The sequence below is a fragment of the Harpia harpyja genome, chromosome 14, assembly GCF_026419915.1.
Source record: "Harpia harpyja isolate bHarHar1 chromosome 14, bHarHar1 primary haplotype, whole genome shotgun sequence".
Taxonomy (NCBI): Eukaryota; Metazoa; Chordata; class Aves; order Accipitriformes; family Accipitridae; genus Harpia; species Harpia harpyja.
In genome coordinates, this window is record NC_068953.1 from 18161422 (window position 1) to 18179839 (window position 18418).

The window sequence follows — 18418 nt, forward strand, 5'->3', positions numbered from 1 at the left end:
CTCACTCCCCCCCACCCAGTGGGATGGGGGAGAAAATCAGGAAAAGAAGCAAAACCCGTGGGTTGAGATAAGAACGGTTTAATAGAACAGAAAAAGAAGAAACTAATAATGATAATGATAACACTAATAAAATGACAACAGCAATAATGAAAGGATTGGAATGTACAAATGATGCGCAGTGCAATTGCTCACCACCCGCCGACCGACACCCCGCCAGTCCCCGAGTGGCAAATCCCTGCCCCCACTTCCCCGTTCCTATACTAGATGTGACGTCACATGGTATGGAATACACCGTTGGCCAGTTTGGGTCAGGTGCCCTGGCTGTGTCCTGTGCCAACTTCTTGTGCCCCTCCAGCTTTCTCACTGGCTGGGCATGAGAAGCTGAAAAATCCTTGACATTAGTCTAAACACTACTGAGCAACAACTGAAAACATCAGTGTTATCAACATTCTTCGCATACTGAACTCAAAACATAGCACTGTACCAGCTACTAGGAAGACAGTTAACTCTATCCCAGCTGAAACCAGGACACTTCCTATAAAAGGTTTGCTTTCTCCTTCACTTTCTTTCAAAGTGAAAAACACAAACTGAGCAGACAAATCTGATGATTGGAGCACTCACCTGAGACATGGAAGACCAAGGATATAAGACACGTCTTCTAATGAGTGTTATTTATTCATATTAGGCAAATTAATTGCAGCTGGAATTATATCAGCCCAGAGCAACCCACAGTCTGGAAGTGAGGGCTTTAATGTGAAGTGTGGTAAGGTAGGAATTAGGTCCCTGAAGCAGGCAGGGTTAAGTTGGGTTCCCACATTCCAATTCCCCATGCAAAGGGCTATCAGCTATGCTTGCATGGTTCAGATTTGTACCCTTTGTGGAGGTGCAGAACTGCATCCCTTGATGTTCAAGTTCTGTGGAAAACAAATCAGTGTTTCTGGAACAGAAATTGCTGGGAAACTCCATCAGCTCCAGCAGATTTGCTCCCTGCCCCAGAAGGCTTACAGAGTCTTAGTGAGTGTCTATGTGAAATAAAGATAGATCATCTCTTTGCACAGATTCTCAGTAATAATTTAAGACTTATAAAGAGTAAGATTTTGTTTGCTTGGCTCCCGGTGGTGTTAGTGAGGAACTATCATCCCTGTTTACAGCTGTGGGAAAAATGAGGCAAAGCAATAAAGTATCTTGTGTGAGGCATGAGCAGGATTATGCACAGGGGTATGTTGCATACTCTGCTTTCTGCAGAACATGAAACCATCTCTCTGCACGTGCATTCTGTAAGACCCTGAAGATCCTCCTGGAGACGCTGGAATTGTCTTCTCATGGGTTTATTTTGGCCTTTAACACTGTTGCTCAAGAAACACAAGTTTGTAAATTGGTAATCAGCAATGCTAGTTGAGTAAAATCTCTTTCTCTTCTTTTTCTGCTAAGTATCCTCAGACTGACAGATGAAAAGGACAAAAAGATTGCCAAAATTAACTGAGATATCTAGTCATCTAGTGTGGGTTTATAGCCATGTACCATAGAAGGAGAGGGCTATGAAATTTCTAGGACAAGAGATTCAGGCTTAAGTAGGCTTTACATTTACCTTGCTAAGTCTGGAAACAGAGATCCAGGCCTGAGAAGCAGCGAGTGTTGTCTGGGGGTTAGTTTACACGTTTGCAAATAGAAGAGTTTGTGAAGACAGCTATGTTGCTGGGATTACACACTTGTTTCTTGCATGGCAGTGGATTTTTACACTAGCAGAGGAGTTGTTGGAATAATCGAAACCAGCTGTCTGAGCACGACCAGCTGTACCTGGAAAATGATCTGTAACTGCATCTTTACCAGGGATTTTGCCAGCAACTCTATTCTGAATAGAACGGTGATTTTCTTCATCTTGACATAGCTATATTGAAAGGCCGCTAAGCGGAGGGTAGGACTACTGAAGAAATCCTCGGTTTTCTGCTAACCATTTACTGAGGAAACCTTAACCTCTGAGTGTTTGCTTTGAGCTGTCTGTTTAATATGCATACACCTTAAATGGGTGTTTTGCAGGTTCTGATTGCTGTTTCTATAGCAAATCAGGATCAAGCTGTTTCTGTAATGCTGACTTCCCTCTCTCATCCTGCATATGGTCCACAAACAAGAAGGGATCAGGCAGGATTGTCACGTGAAGGGTTCTCACTGTGCTTTCACTTTTGCAGTGACTGCACAATACTTTTGCAGTCTAATATTATTTGTTGACCTGCGTTCTGCAGGGAACCTCCCATCTGCGTCAATGGCCATAGGGTTTGGGGCCCTTCTGTAATGGTAGTACATACTGTTACTAGCACAGAAATTACCCGACATACACACTCCATACCTTCATCCCTAAGCCTGGTTTAAGCAACCTCATGAAATCCCATCTCCTGTGTTATTTTCTTCCCTACCATCTCTTTACTCCAGCAAAAAAAAAACCTAAGAAAAAAAAGCAACACCAAAGCAGAAAGCCTTCTTTAGATTATCGTATTTATTATCTTATGGGAACAGTGCAAAGAAACAATATTTGATGACATTATTAAATCTACAGGATTTGCTTGGCAATACTACCTGCCATTAACTACACTGCAGTCAGGATGTGATCCTCTGCATCTAATTCCACTATAAATTCATTCCTTCCAGCTATCTAAGAGCACTAAGAAACAGGATATTAAAAGATTTAGGTCCTGATCCAATAAGGGTGTTAAACAAGTCCTCAAATTTAGGTATAATACCAGTGCTGTCGTCTCCTTGCATGCTGAAATACGTTGCTGGATCAGGGAGTAGTTTTAGAAAGTCTGAGGGCCCTTTAGAAAGTTCCTGGTATTAACAAGGCCTCTGCCTGCTTGCCAACCTAAGCATAAGAGGCTGGGATGAGATGCTTACGATGCACTTTCCTAATCATCTTGGTAAATGACTGTATGTTTTCCAGGTTGCGATAGCGATCACTGGGGACCCCACTGCAGCAACCGCTGCCAGTGTCAGAATGAGGCTCTCTGCAACCCCATCACGGGTGCCTGCGTCTGCGCAGATGGGTACCGAGGATGGCGCTGTGAAGAGCTCTGTGACCCTGGGAGCTACGGCAAGGGCTGCCAGTTTAAATGCCAATGTCACAACGGAGCTACCTGCGACCATAAAACAGGAGAATGTCACTGTGCTCCCGGATACACGGGGGTATTGTAAGTTCAATGATAGGTGTATTTTACTCTGCATCATTTAACAGCCTTGCTTTGACCGCTTTTAATGCAATGAGTAATTGGCAAAATTTACACCATCTATGTATTATACACTTTCCTTTGTAGAAATGAGGTAACAGAATTTCAGACAGCCTAAATAAAGGAAATCTCTTTTTTTGCTGCTAATTATACCTGTCTGCATAATAAAATGAAATTTAGTGCTAAAGTGAACTTAAAAATCCATTATATTTTCCAGCTTGTACAACAACTGTACCTGTTCCTAACTTCAGTATGTGAATACAATCCAAATTACAGTTGAGTTTTTATAAGCAATTGGACATTCTACTCATTAGCAGTCCAGTGCAGTATCAAATGGGACTTACCATCCCCAATTTATTTGACTTTCAATCTAACTGGGGAAGCATTACTGTTAACTATATCGGCTTACTATCTAGGGGGTAAATTTTAAGCATAGTGAGCAGGGATTTAGCAGTGTGACTCCTATTAACTTTAACGAGAATCATGTAGCTAAATCCCCATCCACCACACTGAAAGTTTACCAGTAGGATTCACAAAATCTGCATATTAATTTTAGGACAGCAAGCAATAGTTCCTTGTTTAAATTACCCACAGTGTAACATCAGTTCTCATTAGAGATCTTTCAGTAGTTTCAGAAGTAATTATGTTTTTCAAAATTATTTAAGGGGAAAAGAGAATTTAGTCACTGAATTTGGTTGGAGATCTATTACAGATGACTTAATACTTTTGCAGTCTAATATTATTTGTTGACCTGCATGAAGGGGAAGGTAAAAAATAAAGACAATATTAACCCTCAGAAATAAGTGATATGCCATTTGAATATTTTATTTAGTACCCGATTTCCTCATCAGCTTGTGACCTCAGTCCTGGAAGCACTCACTGCTAAAGACTGCTTACTATTAGGAGTGGTCCCATTAACATTAGTATGTCAGTTCTCAGCAGTAAGTACTTGCAGGGCCAACCCCTGATATGTTGTGTAAACATCCTCATCAAAGGATAGTCAGTTAGGGGAAGAACCTACTCTGGTTTCAGAATCTGGGATTAGAGAAAGAAGCAATGCTGAAAAGCACCAATGTGCAAATGTAGGAGACACTGGTTCTTGCAGGGACTAACCTTACTTTGGCCCCCCATGAATACTGAGAGAGACCCAATGAGCTTAAATAGCCTTTAAATGATGCTGACTTCTTGCCCGTCCATTATACACTGCGAATGTTAACATTAAGTAGTGACTGGAGAAATTTCAAGCATTTTAATCCCATCCTTTTATTCTATTTGCAGCTGCTTTTATTGCCATGTGACATAATTCACATTGAGGGCTTCATCCTGCAACTCTTACTTTCCTGGGCTATTTTAATGGATATGAGTTGTCCTGTTGAGATGGGTGGAAATTGGTACACGCATAAAGATTACACACATGCATCAGCCTTGCAGGACTGGATCCATGGCACATAAATAATCCCAGCAGAAATAAAAGAAATCTTGGCTAATTGGTAATGCCAGTTGAGGCTTACGGAGGCTTCATCATTTGCATACGGACTCCCATGATGGCCTGTGTTGTGGATTTTCCTTATTTATTGTTTCCTGTAAGTTGTTTTAAGTGATCTCTTTGGTTTTTTTTTTCTTCTCTCTCCACAAAGTTGTGAAGAGCGCTGTCCCCCAGGCAGTCACGGAGCTCAGTGTGAATTGCGCTGCCCTTGCCAGAATGGGGGAGTCTGCCACCACATCACTGGAGAGTGCTCCTGTCCACCTGGATGGATGGTGTGTAGTTTGTTCATACTCATCCCTCATTTAGAGGTTGGAATGGGAAGTTAATTGTTCACTGTCTCAGCACACCCCTTCCCTGTGTGCTTGTGATGCATATCTGCTATTTCTTGTCACGAGGCTCTAACAATTCTGAAACTGGGACCACCTTTGTTATGTGTGCACAGCACTTACACAGACAGACCATCAGTCTATAACTAGTAGCTACCATCATAGAGTTAAACAAACAACAGTAAACCAAGCAGTGACTACTCTTTACACTTCTGTGTGGGAGAAGAGACAAAAAAATTGTCTCTGAATTACAGTTCCTTGGAATATTCCCTGCACCCTTAGACACTGCCCTCACATGGGACAGAAGGCTCAAAGCTCAGCTCAACATTGTTCAAAGCACTGTTCTGTTTCCCCTTCAGGAGAGAGGGAAAGGGAGAAGCCAGGGGGAATTCAGTGGCTCAGGCAGTCGTTAAAGCAGGACTATACGTAGGACACAGAGACCAGTTCAGTGTCTTGTCCTTACTCAGGCATAATTCCCATTGATTATAATAGATTTGCTTGCATCGGGGGTTGCACGGAGAGAGCAAGTTGCCCTAACCCTTAATCCTTTGTGTCAAGAAAGCAAGGCCAAACATTTTAAAAGTCCTCGACTTTATCAATAATGTAATAATTAACTCTCTTGGGGTTTGCCAAGTCTCACAGGCCTACATATCATTTAGCTGTACTAAATTTCCTGGCATTTTTCCTGTATCTGACAATTAGTGTCTTGGCAATCTTGCTGGATTTTAATGCATACAAGTACTGTGACTTTTTATTTTAATACGTGGAAGACCCTGAAGATCATCATACAACTATGACTTCTGATGTGCACCTTATACCTGTTGAAACCTCTACACACTGAGAGAGATGTTTATGTTCCTTTAGATTAGTGCAGCAAATGCTGCCTCCATTTGATCACACAGCTGCTTTTAGTTAAAAAGTACCAACCATGAGATTCTGGTGGCTATCAGGCAGCAACATGGGAGAAGAACATTGCTGCCCGTAATTTTTGGTGGAAGCTATGTACGGAAAAATCTCTCTCTAACTGGAGAGTTAGAGTCTCTCTAACTTGGCCAGTCATGGTAAAGGTGGTGATGATGTTATTCCGTTTCAAATGACAAAGCAAGCAAAACTTTTCAGAAACTTAGTAAGAATGTGGCACCTTACCCTCGACTGGCATTCAGTGGAGGCAAAGAAAAGGTTCTTTCCTAAAGAGTACTGGAGCTAAAGCATAAAGGAAGCAATTTAAATATTTTTGAGGGCCTATCAGTCCATTCTGGCACTACCCTTAAGAAGTGATCGATAAAATGATTAATATAAAAATATTACTTTTAGGGTATTTTTTTCATCTCCCTTTATCTTCTGCATGCCAATATTTCTAAGGATCTGAGCTGTTTTGCTGTACTCTTCCTTACCTGTATTTTATCAGGATTTTTCTCTTTTTTTGGAAAGTTAAAAAATCACTAAAGAGATAAAAGAATATCAGAATAGAGCAGGAAGTTTTTAGAGGTCTTTTAGCATGCAGCATAGACCCTAAAGAAGAACCACAGTGCTGGGGCTGCACAGCATCTGTGGTCGTGTATTCTGGCCCACTTCGGCCCTGTTTCTTACAGCTTGGAGTTTCTTCTCTGCATTTTTAGTGGCCCAGAGAGACTTTCCTGAAAACTGTGTTGTTGGCTGCTCTGTCCCCAGAGAAACCCTAGAGTTAAAAACTGATGTTTGAAACAAGCATAACTGAAAATTGAAGAGAGAGATCAAGTATTCCGGGGAAAGAAACTGAAATGATAAGTAAAAGCACTCAGCTTGTAAATGTTGAGATTTTAAGTATAAAGGGTCTCTCCAGGGTTTTAATGAAAAGCTGGTAATTCAGTACACAGAGAAAAAGTATTTTTTCATGCTATATTTTTAACTCTTGGTGTTTGGAATGGTTTGAGAAGTGAGACATGAGTGGGTTGTAAACGAGCAAGCAAGATGGGATTGCTAGACAGCATTCGTTTTATTTCACACCATGGATAGTCTTTCTTTGACATCAGGAATTTTACTTGCTGATTTTGAGGCTTGAGACTGCACGTATGTATTGAATATACCATCATGTTGGAAGGAGAGAATTCTCCCTGGATTTATACAAGTGCAAATCCACTTGGATTTTATTGCTGCTGGATGAGCTGAGACTTTCATCCTTTCCTAAGGTAGGCTTATTAACAGCAGCTCAGCTCCCTTAGGGGCTTGGTTGCCTGTGGGATATGCAAGGGGAGGCAGTAAGTTGAATAGGAGGAAATTCTAGGGTTCTTGGGTTCTTAGTTTCTTCCTTGGATCTGCCATCTTCAAAGCCTAGTTCTCTTATTACTTGTAATATTTCTTTCCTCCTGCTTCCTCCCACCCAGTGCAGACTCTCCCAGAAGCACAACAAGTTATACAAGCTGTGTCCTGTGAGATTTTACTGTCCCATGAGTTTTTCACCAAGAGGATGATGGCTAACAGCATATACTGTTGAACTAGTCAACAAAATGTGGCTTCCAGCATACTACGATGTTGGGCTTTTTCCACTTCTGTGTCTTCGTGGCTGTGGGAATTAGTGGGTGGCTGCTTTAGGCCTGATTAACAATTTACAGGTTTAATTCTATACATCTTTCTCATTTGCAGTATTAAATTCTCCAAGCACTCTCAGGAAGTAGGGAGAGAAGTTAAATTTAGCATTTACAATGCTTCTCAGAAACACTTTCGAAGGACTAGATCTCCATGCTCAGGGAAGCAGCAATCTTTCCTCACATGACAGAACATTTGTCCCTGGCAGCACACCCTTTTTGGTCCCAGATCCCATTCTCAAGGCTCTGCATCATGGTGCCATGTTAATACAACACATTGTGCTAATCACTTTTTTCTCATTGCCTCTGGGCTTTATGAAGCAACTATAATTTGTATTTTTGTCTATTTTTCTTTATGTTGTGGATTTTAAACATGGCGTGTGAGAGAAAATGGAGCAGAAAAAAATCTTTTCTATACTACAAAATGGTAATAATATATCACACAATGTCCAAAGAAGAAGCTGATGAGATCAGGGCCTTAAAAAATGTGCTGATGGGGTGAACTTTACTGATCAGATGTATAAGCAGCAGGAAACGTTGGTCTGACATTTGATCCTCCAGAGAAGGATGTTTTGGATTCCCTTAGTACATATTAATGCAAAAAGTATGCCTAAAGATTCTCTTGGCTCCGGGGGGATGCATCACAGAGTATTGCTTTCTCATCATTTGTTGATAGAAATCCTGTTCCTTTTGAGATGTGAAGAGAGAAAGTATTTATTACCAAGATAAATGGATACTTATGTTTTCAGATATGTAGTGTTGTGTATTACTCAAGTCCAGAGACACCATTTTTTAAACACTGTAATCTGAAAGTTCTTGAACTGAGGCCAACCTGTCTATTTTACAGGCAAGGAACCACCTATCACTGTTTGGGAAGGGCTTGAAGTGTCTGTTTTATAGTTACATTGAAGAGCAGCCTCTCCACTTTGGGGTTGTTGATATTGCTAAACTTCCCAAACTGTTGAGCGAGGACCCCAAGGAGTGAAAGCAGCTGTTATGTTCCTGTTTTATGTTTTGTATAAGTTGTGTCTAATATGTGCCTTGTTCAAAACTCAGAGCCCCTGGGGCTTGGTTAGGGAAATAAGACTTCTGAGAGATTAAAAGAAAATAATAATAGGGACAGAAAAACACTGTTTCTCTCAAACACTGTGCAGGGCGCTGGCAGCAGCACCAATTGCTACAGTTGCCAAACATTTTCATTATAGGACCCCATCTTCAGATCACAGCACTGCCAGACTTGTTTTGGCTGAAGTTACTCAGCCGGATGCCAGCCTTGGAATTTATGTTTGCTCACGTAAAAAAACATGCATACAACTTCTAAGAAAGTCTAGGGAAATCCTTGTAAGGCTTTGATACTTAGCAGGGGACATGATGTGATACTTGGGGGAAACCCACCTGAGTTTGGCAGATAAATTCTCCAAAGGCACAACCCATGGTAAGCATTCTCTGCCTTGGGGCTGAAAAGCTGGAACAAGGTTTGCCCAGCAATTGCTTTTCCTTATGAGCAGTGTGAGAGTGCACAACCAAGAATGACAGTCTGTCTTTTCTTCACTTTCAGGGATGGTTAAGCAGGGAGGGGAAGGAGGAAACAACTCAAAGATGGGGATTTGGGTCCAGATGAAGAAGAGGACTAAAAAGGAGTCTGCAACAAGGATTTGGGGTAGACTGGAATAAAGAGGCAGGAGAGCAGAGGGCTGGCAGCATAAAATGGAGGAAGGAGGTAGCCACCAAGATGTGTTGTTGAGGCAAGTCAGGGCCTGAGATATGGCTCTAAGGTTGGGGATAGGGAGCTGGGAGGATGTTGGATGATGCATCCAGCCAGTGTTCAGGGATTAGGCAGATATTCCACTGCAAAATCACTTCTTCTGGCCAAAAGGCTGCTGCACTGCTGATCTGGAGAGTCAAATTGCTTCTATGTCATCACTGGTGGCTTTCTGCAACCATCCCAGTCTGTTGTTCCCATCCTGCTTCCTCCGTGGCTTAGACAAAACACTGGCAGATGCCATTCTGTGCTGCTTGAAGAGATGAGTGTGGAGGCTGGATGAGAGTAGAGGGAATGAAGGTAGGTAGGTTCTGAAGAGTAGTAGAGGACTTCTCCAGCAGTTGTATTTGGTCTTCTTTGTGATTGGATGAAGTGGGGCTGTCTGAACAGGGGAGAACATCATAGACTATCACAACTAGCAGAACTTCATCCTTCCAGTGCAGCCTTTCCAACTATCCCTCTTTTCCCAAATGTTCACTTTGTGACACTTGCCCAGCATAGGTCTAACAACTTTTCAGACTCTATTTCACAAAAAAACCCGCTAGCACATATGCAGCTTTGTAGTCTTCTCTGGTTGCCTTTAACATCTCCCAAGCCTTCCTGCGTCTATTCAAGGGGCAGTGAATATACTGCCACCCCAGCTGCAGTTTACAGGGGAGATACAAAGAAGAGAATTATCAGTGACTGTACAGTGGTGAGAAAAATCCCTTCTGGAGATAGGGTAGACAGGCATTTATTCTGGTAGCAGAATTTTGAGACTATCTTTAGCCCATCTTAAACAGAAAAAATATTGCCACTACACTTAGATCTAGTTTTAGCAAGAAGGACAATAAAAATCCAAGCTGCATATAGAAATTTATTGCATTATGAATGTTGACTGAAATATTGCTCTTTCTGCAACCTTACTAGGGGCTGGTGTGTACACAGCCATGTCCTCCTGGAACATTTGGAATTAACTGCAGCCAGGACTGTCCATGCCACAATGGAGGACACTGTGATCCCGTGACAGGAAAATGCATCTGTACAGCTGGCTATATAGGAGACAGGTAAAAATCAAAACCCCAAAGCCTTTAGTTTTAGCCATGGATTGGCAATATTTATATCCCTTCTAGGACAATCTTACTCTCTGAAAAATGGTGTTATGTTTCTGTTGCTCCAATTAGGTTCATCCTTCTGAAGCAGTTCAAGCATTATAAATGTGGCAATGTTATTACTTTTTATTGGCAATGCTCTCCATTTACAGAGGTTTTTTAATATAACTTTTAAAATTTAATGGATTAAATTTAATTTAGATATTTACAGTGATAAATTTAATAGAGAGCATTACATGTTTACAAGATATGTAAATGAACTATATTTACACAAATTAATATCCTCAAGAGTAAGCAATGCAGCAGTTTAATGTTTCCTTCAGCCCCTCTGTGCTGCTGCAGCACTGATCCATCTCAGACACCAACAAAGGGTGATAAATCCTCAAAATTTATAAACAAGGGCCTTCACCCGTAAATCGATCAGAGAAGATGATAATATTGTTTTACAAAGGTGTCATGGATTCAACAAAATGACTACACAGCAAAGTCAAGGTGGGATTGTAACACACGTTGGCTTAGCCCTCCAGCTAATCCTGCCAGCATGGCCAACATGGTGGGGAAGCTGCTATTAAACAAGCTTTCATATACAGTTTTCACTAGGGGTTGGACTGTGTCACCAGGGTGTCCAGAGACCGTGGGCACAGCTCACTAGTGTATGCTATGCTAAAGCCCTTTCTCCTATATCTTCCCTTTTTTTATTAGCTAGAACAAGCTAGTATCAGTATACAGACATATGCTACAATTATACTTTTAGGCAGGAAAGCTCACTGGAATTTCTCATTTCTTGCTTCATTGTATAATCAGCAGGTCTTTATAGCATGCAAACAGGCCAACCATCAACACTGTACTGGGGTTCAGAAGGTTATGCTCTTTCCCATTAAATGTGGGAGTTCCTTGTTTCCATTTTATCAACAGTGGTAATTGAGGGGGCTCTGGAGATTATGTCAGGATTTGCATGTGGTTGAATATGGTGGAAATACTAATTATTTCAAATTAATTTAGTGGAGAACGCATCGGTGTGTCTCTCTTCCCCCATCCTCCATCTGGAGACATTGATTTCAGTCGTAAGGTACCATATAATTACTGTTGCTAACCAAAGCTTTCTCTTTCTCTCCTTTTGGAGACAATTTCACTGAAGGAAGCAACTGTGCAGCCTGGACACTTACACAGGTGACCACACTTCAGTCCCAAGCTGTCCCCAGTGCTGGCCATGCTGAGGAAGGCTGACAGAGGCCCTCTGTCTCGATCTCTTCATTTGGTTGTTGCAGACTTACATTGATTTCTGACTGTAGGTGAATCAACAGTCTCAGAGCTGTTGGGAGCTCACACCCAGCAGACTGTAGCTGAGCCAGCTTCTTTGCTCAACTTCCAATATAGGCCCCAACCGCAAGGGAGGACATGCAGCAGAAGAGCTGGCTCTGATACAGGCATGTGGCACAGGGAAAGAGCGGTAATGGAGCTGCTGAATGGCAACACTTACACACTCCAGCAATAAGAGTAGAGCAAGGACTGTTGGGGATGAGGAAAGGAGATGGCAAGTACAAAGCAGAAGACCTAGTTCTGCCTGCTGTCAAAAGCGGAGAGTTTTGCTGCTGATGGCCCTTAGGGAGAAGCTGGAGAAGGCAGCTTGGGGAGAAACTGGGCAGAGGGGGCACTACAGGGCAGACCTGACAGGAGTTCACAAGAATTTGTCCTTGAGCAAAGGGAGTGTGGGCTTTTCAGATCTGTGCTTGGAGAAAAGTGAGAGAGGTTTCGACTCCAAAGAGAGATGTTGCTTGAGAAGACAGAAGCAGGGAGGAAGAAAATAAGGCATGATCAGTTGGAAGAGGTGTAAAATTATTGAGAGCAGCCCTGTGGAGAAGGACTTGGAGGTATTAGTGAATGAAAAACTGAATATGAGCCAGCAATGTGCGCTTGCAGCCCAGAAAGCCAATCGCATTCTGGACTGCATCAAAAGAAGCATGACCAGCAGGTCAGGGGAGGTGATTCTGCCCCTCGTCTCCACTCTGGTGAGACCCCACCTGCAGTACTGCATTCAGGTCTGGGGCCCCCAACATAAGAAAGACATGGACCTGCTCAAGCAGGTCCACGGGAGGGCCACGAAGATGGTCAATGGGCTGGAGCACCTCCCCTGTGAGGACAGGCTGAGAGAATTGGGGCTGTTTAGCCTGGAGAAGAGAAGGCTCTGGGGAGATCTTATAGCAGCCTGCCAGTACTTAAAGGGGCCCTACAGGAAAGATGGGGAGGGACTCTTTAACAGGGAGTGTAGTGATAGGATGAGGGGTAACATTTTTAAATGGAAAGAGGGTAGATTTAGACCAGATATTTAGGAAAAAATTCTTCACTGTGAGGGTGGTAAGGCGCTGGAACAGGTTGCCCAGAAAGGTTGTGGATGCCCCATCCCTGGAAGCATTCAAGGCCAGGTTGGAGGGAACTTTGAGCAACCTGGTCTAGTGGAAGGTGCCCCTGCCCATGGCAGGGGGGTTGGAACTAGATGACCATTAAAGGTCACTTCCAACCCAAACCGTTCTATGATTCTATGAAAAGAAGCTGAGGGAAGGTCACATTGTGGACCTGCACCCAAGCAAAACCCTTAGGAATGGCTCACTTGCCCCCTCCTGGAGCAGGGAAGAAACAGACACTGAAGGGAGAGGCAGAAGAGCAGAAATGCAGGCATGTGGAAGGATGGATGAGAACAGGAGAAAGGTAAATGTGCAGTTCAGAAAGCTTTTCTAGCAGCAGGGAAAAACTGTATTAGCCTAGAAATTCCCACCTTTCAAACAGGTTCTCAGAAGGTTAAAACATGTTTATCTATCAGCCTTTAGTCAGCCTTCAATAAAGGAAGTGAAGCCTTATGCCCATTATATTCAATTGGAGTTCTGCCTCTCACTTGGGCTAGGACAGCACGTTGTCTGTAATGGTTTGTTCTGAACAGGCATGCATACCCTTACCTTGCTGTTAACTACAGTTAGCTAATGGTAGATTGCCCATTGATTTCAGTGATGGCAGGAGCAGGCACAAGGTCTTTAAAAAGTCTAAATTGCTTTCCTTAGTTATGTGTTCATACAGCATGGACAATGGGACAGATTAGTCAGCACCATTTTAGCTTAAACTCTATTTTACTTTCTGGATTCACGCAACTGCTGCAGCGTTACAGTATAATTGCAAATATAGCAGGAGAATGCTGCTGCACAAAATAATGTTTTCTTAAAATTTTACAAGGCACCGAAAAAATATTCTTAAAAATAACAGATATTGTGAATAACAAGAATAAAAACATAAACACACTTTATCTACTATAATATTTTTTAATTGTCAGTAACTACTATATAATACTAGAGTTCATCATCTTGTGCAGAAGATAATAGCGTAGAGTTAGATAAATAGCTGTGGAGATGAAATGGTCATAAAGGTCTATGTAAGTGTAATTGCCACACTTTGTTCCCTACCTGTTTTCCAGGAAGTGGCACGGCACTAAATATCTAGGAAATTGGCAAGCAATATTAACAACTCCAGGAAGCTTTGTGCTCTGCTAAAATGACTGGATATCTCATGTAAATGTATGTTTTGCGAACTGGAAAGGAATAATAGCAGAAGCACAGTTAGAAGCTGAGGATGGGGCTGTCTAAGAATTCAGTGGCTGACAGGAAAAGTGAACATACTGTTTTAGCTTTGTTTTCCATATTGCCATTAAACCTAAAGATAGAATCTTAACAAAATAAATACCACATTGGTTATAACAATATGAGCAGGCTTATTCTCTTCTTGTTGTGTTTGTACCTGTATCTTTTATCGACTGAATGGCAATCTCCAGGTTTGTGTATTTTGGATGGCTTTTAATATTTGTCTGTGCTACATAAATGTGATCGCTGTTGCAAAACAACAAACAGAAAAGCCTAAAAAACTTCACAGCATTGTTCCATGAAAAAAAATTATCTGGAAAAGATGTAGGTGTATGTACTAAGTTCATCTGTTAAGCAGGCTGTCTTATGTTTAATATTTTGTGAAATTGCTTCCATTAATTCTACAGGTGACAGCCATATTATCCTATCCCAACCCAAATAATTATAGTACATATTAAAGTTCAGTGGATATTATAATACGAATCTCCCCAGATAGGCAGAAAGCAATGTAAATTAAACAAGAAACATAACTAGGGCTTAGCAGCTCATTTTGTAATTTAATTGAACAATGTATCTGGGTGTTAATGGTGCTATGGACACATTAGATTGATATGTTGCAAAGGAAAGATGTTTAAGTAGAAAGCTAATTCCTGCTGTGATTATTCTTATGTTCCAGAGGAGTCATTATTAGTATTCTTTGTATAAAATTCATTAGCAGTAGCTGCTTGATCTCCAAATAAATAAGTTGATTAAATTGTTAGTAGAAAAAGGCTAATTATGTAAATGGATTAGGTCGTCAATATTTCATTTCCAGATGCTTTTCTCCCTGCCAGGTAATGCTTCATCTTCTATAAATATAAAATGATATAGTGCACTATTGACTAAGTATTCATCTCGTTGAGTACAGTGCTCTCCTGCTAACTAGTAGGGCTGTATACAGCAATGGAGACATAAGGCATCTTAATATGTTCTTCATTGCATTTCATTTTCTTTAAGTGTTTCTGTCCTAATGTTATCCATTCTTTGCTGGTTATTTCCTTTGCAGCTGAACTACTCTGAGAGCAGCAGGGCTAGCAGCCAGTACTGCTGGTGCTTCTCTGGGCTTTTTCCCTTCCTGTTTGTCACAGGCTCCTCTCTCTTTGGGTCTCATATGAACTCCTGAACTTGGATTGTGTAACTAGCAACTGTGTTGATGCTTGCTCCAGTTAAATCACTAGCTAGGCATTTTGCTTTGTTCATTTATTTTTAGTAAAACATGATAATCTGAAGCTGCAAAAGTAATGCTCCTCTTATATACTGGCTGTGTTCATTGCAGTTTTGCCTGGCTTGCATCACACATTAATCTTTTATTACTGATCATTATATTAACTCTCACCTGCCAGCTGTGAAATGACCTGCAGAAAGACATTTAACAATTGCCTCTATCCACTGAGTTTACAGTGTACACTTTAATCAATGCTCAGGATTAAATTAATGCTGATAGGCAATTTCCAATATCTGGCATCCATGCGATAAGGGAATTGGGCTTTTCTGGACTTCTTTTTCTTTTTTTTATTAACTGAAAAGGCATATCTGTATTTCATGGTGGATCATGTAAACTGTAGTACTGACTCACTGCAGAATTTTGAAACCACTAAGTTATGTCAAGCACAGAATCAGTTGCTTTCTTTAGGACCTTAGTTGAGCTTTTCAAAGTAGGAAATATTATGAATACTTAAACTGGTTGTGTAGGACAATGAAACAGACTTTTTGGCAGATTTCATAATGTATCCAGCAGGGAAATATTTTAAACAGTGCATGGAAGGTGCAATTTAAAACAATCTGTGTATAGCGTTTGCCGGTTCCCTTTTTATGTGTAGCAAATATTAAAAATGTTGGCAATTTTGGAGAAGATACTACACTAAGGAGCGTGCAAGTGATTTGTCTTGAGATTTTATACTACTGAGCATCCCTGGAGTAAGAGATGAAAAGCAAATTTGAGCTTTAGTTACTGTGAACACACACACAAAAGACAAAGGAGTATATTTTCTCCTAGTTGGTATAAAGCTGGTGCAATGACAGCATAGAGGCAAAGTAAAACTATACGTTGCTAGAGAACACTTTACTCAATATTTTTTAATAGACCTTTCAATCCTCATTATCACTAAGAGGACCATATGCTTTTAAAGAAGGTGCACAATCCTTCTGTAATAAAGAGAAAGCAAACAAATGAGGGTTTTTCTATAAAGTATCTTACTCTATATCAATTTCTTATGGTTGATGAATGGAATTGTCAAGGTCCAGGAAACAAGAATGCACTTTGTTAACTAAGGTAATACTAACTAATGCAAATTTTGCAGGATATAATTGGACAGAGATTAATGCACTTTCAGTCAACAGCAATTTACATGCCCAAGATACCACATCACTCAGTGATATCATCAGTTCATTGTATATTACATAAATAAATGAGCAATAATTTTAAATTTATTTCATTAACAAAAACATTCCCATGTAAAAGTCATAAGCAGACTAGACTATAGTATTTGATTGGATCCTGTCTCACATATTTCATTACAGGTGTCAGGAAGAGTGTCCTATTGGGACATATGGCTTTCAGTGCACACAAAGATGTGACTGCCAAAATGGTGCAAAGTGTTATCATGTAAATGGAGCGTGTATGTGTGACCCTGGATTTAAAGGGATTTATTGCCAAGAAAGAATGTGTCCAGAAGGGTTTTATGGCCTCAAATGCAACAAGAGGTGTCCTTGCAATATTACCAACACTCGCAGGTATGTACATCATATTATATACTAGTGCGGGGACTGGTCAAATAAAAGCATTGGGAAAAAATTCAATTAACTATACCTACTGCCTTTTTCTCTGTAGTTTTAATTAAGAACACAGACAGTTCCTCTGGATTGCAACCTTTGATTTAAATGACCTCGGGTTTGGAACCATAAGCCTCAGTCCAGCCAGCTACTAAGCATGTATCTGTTAACTACTTAACTAGTTTCTCTAAAATCTGAAACAATCTGACATATGGCCTTATCCTGTAACTGCAGTCTTTTAGGTATAAGAACTATCATATGATGCCCATATGTATGTATAATAACACACTGAAGTTTAAAAAATATAGGTATATTTACTCAAATCCATCATTTTGTCGCTTTTTATGACATGGGTTTTCTTGTTAAATCTATAGACAGCAAGGGGACTTTCAAAATGAAACCTAATTTGCTTCAGTTTATGTCTCGTGGCAAATTACCTTGTTGAAAACACTTGAGGCAGATGTATAAATAGGCTGAAATCAATATCCCCAAGTCAGTCTATGGAACTGTTACAGAGTCGACATGGTCAAAATAGACATCTCTTCTCTTGTGTGCCTATTTTTGCTCTTCATTCTGTATGTGTATGTGTGAAATATTCAGGAAAATAAACATCAGGGAAGTATACCTAAAATGGAATAAGCCTCACTTAAAAGGTCAGGTTTTGATGTTTTATTCCCTTTTGCTTTTTTTTAGGATCTGATTCTTGAGGTTCTCATTACTAAGAGTTAGAGCCACAGACAGACTTGAGCAGCTAACATGGGATAGGTTGAATTTACTTTCCCATTGCAGGCTTGAATAAATTTTCCAAACCCTGAAAAAAGGAAGAATTAAAGACTCTTCCCTATTATCCTATTTGTTACCTTTTGCAACTCCTTGCCTTGTTTACTGACTGCAAGAATTGCTATTTGGATGTTCCTCACTCCCTCACATATAGTAAAGGGAGCCTGGACAGCGAAAACACCCTGGCCTCAGCTATTCTGATGGACTAGAGTGCCCACATTTCCTTACCATGTCTGCAAGATGCTGAGCCCCTCAGCTCCCACTTGTTTTCCTCCTTTTTCTGTCCATTACTGTTAAGCATTCATAGCCAATTCAGGATTGTGTAGGCTTCAGAGGGAGGTGGGGATAATTGATGCCCAAGCAAATATGCCCTTGATACGGACATTCTTCAATTTTAAACCAGACAGGTAGGGACCTGACTGTCTTGCTGATGATGACAAACCTAGCTTGCAATCTTGCAGCCTGCTAAAATATAAACACTCTCCTCAATTATGTATGCAAGCAACACCACCTAATTTGTGTGCGTGCACACACACGCGCGCGCGCGCACACACACACAAACACTTCAGGCAAATCTGTTTGTGTGCTTGAGATAGACTCTATTTGTCTCAGTCTTGGAAATAAACAGGTGATCTTTCTTGTGAATTCAAGTTCAGCCGTGAGTGGTGAGGCTTTGCTTAACTGAAAGTCAGAGCTCACAATGGATTATTTAAAAGCCTTGTAATTCTGATGATACGAGTCCTCTACAGAAAGATAGCTC

General features: G+C 40.9%; 1 protein-coding gene across 10 annotated transcripts in view; it reads left to right on the forward strand.

The window, feature by feature from the left end:
• Window positions 1–18418, forward strand: part of MEGF11 (multiple EGF like domains 11) — a 293615-nt gene that overhangs the window by 186655 nt on the left and 88542 nt on the right. For all 10 annotated transcript variants that reach the window (XM_052807167.1, XM_052807164.1, XM_052807170.1 and 7 more), the window contains 4 exons: window positions 2933–3179; window positions 4853–4973; window positions 10263–10399; window positions 16627–16839. In XM_052807167.1, coding sequence (XP_052663127.1) covers window positions 2933–3179; window positions 4853–4973; window positions 10263–10399; window positions 16627–16839 — 718 coding nt within the window. The remainder of the gene's footprint in view (window positions 1–2932; window positions 3180–4852; window positions 4974–10262; window positions 10400–16626; window positions 16840–18418) is intronic.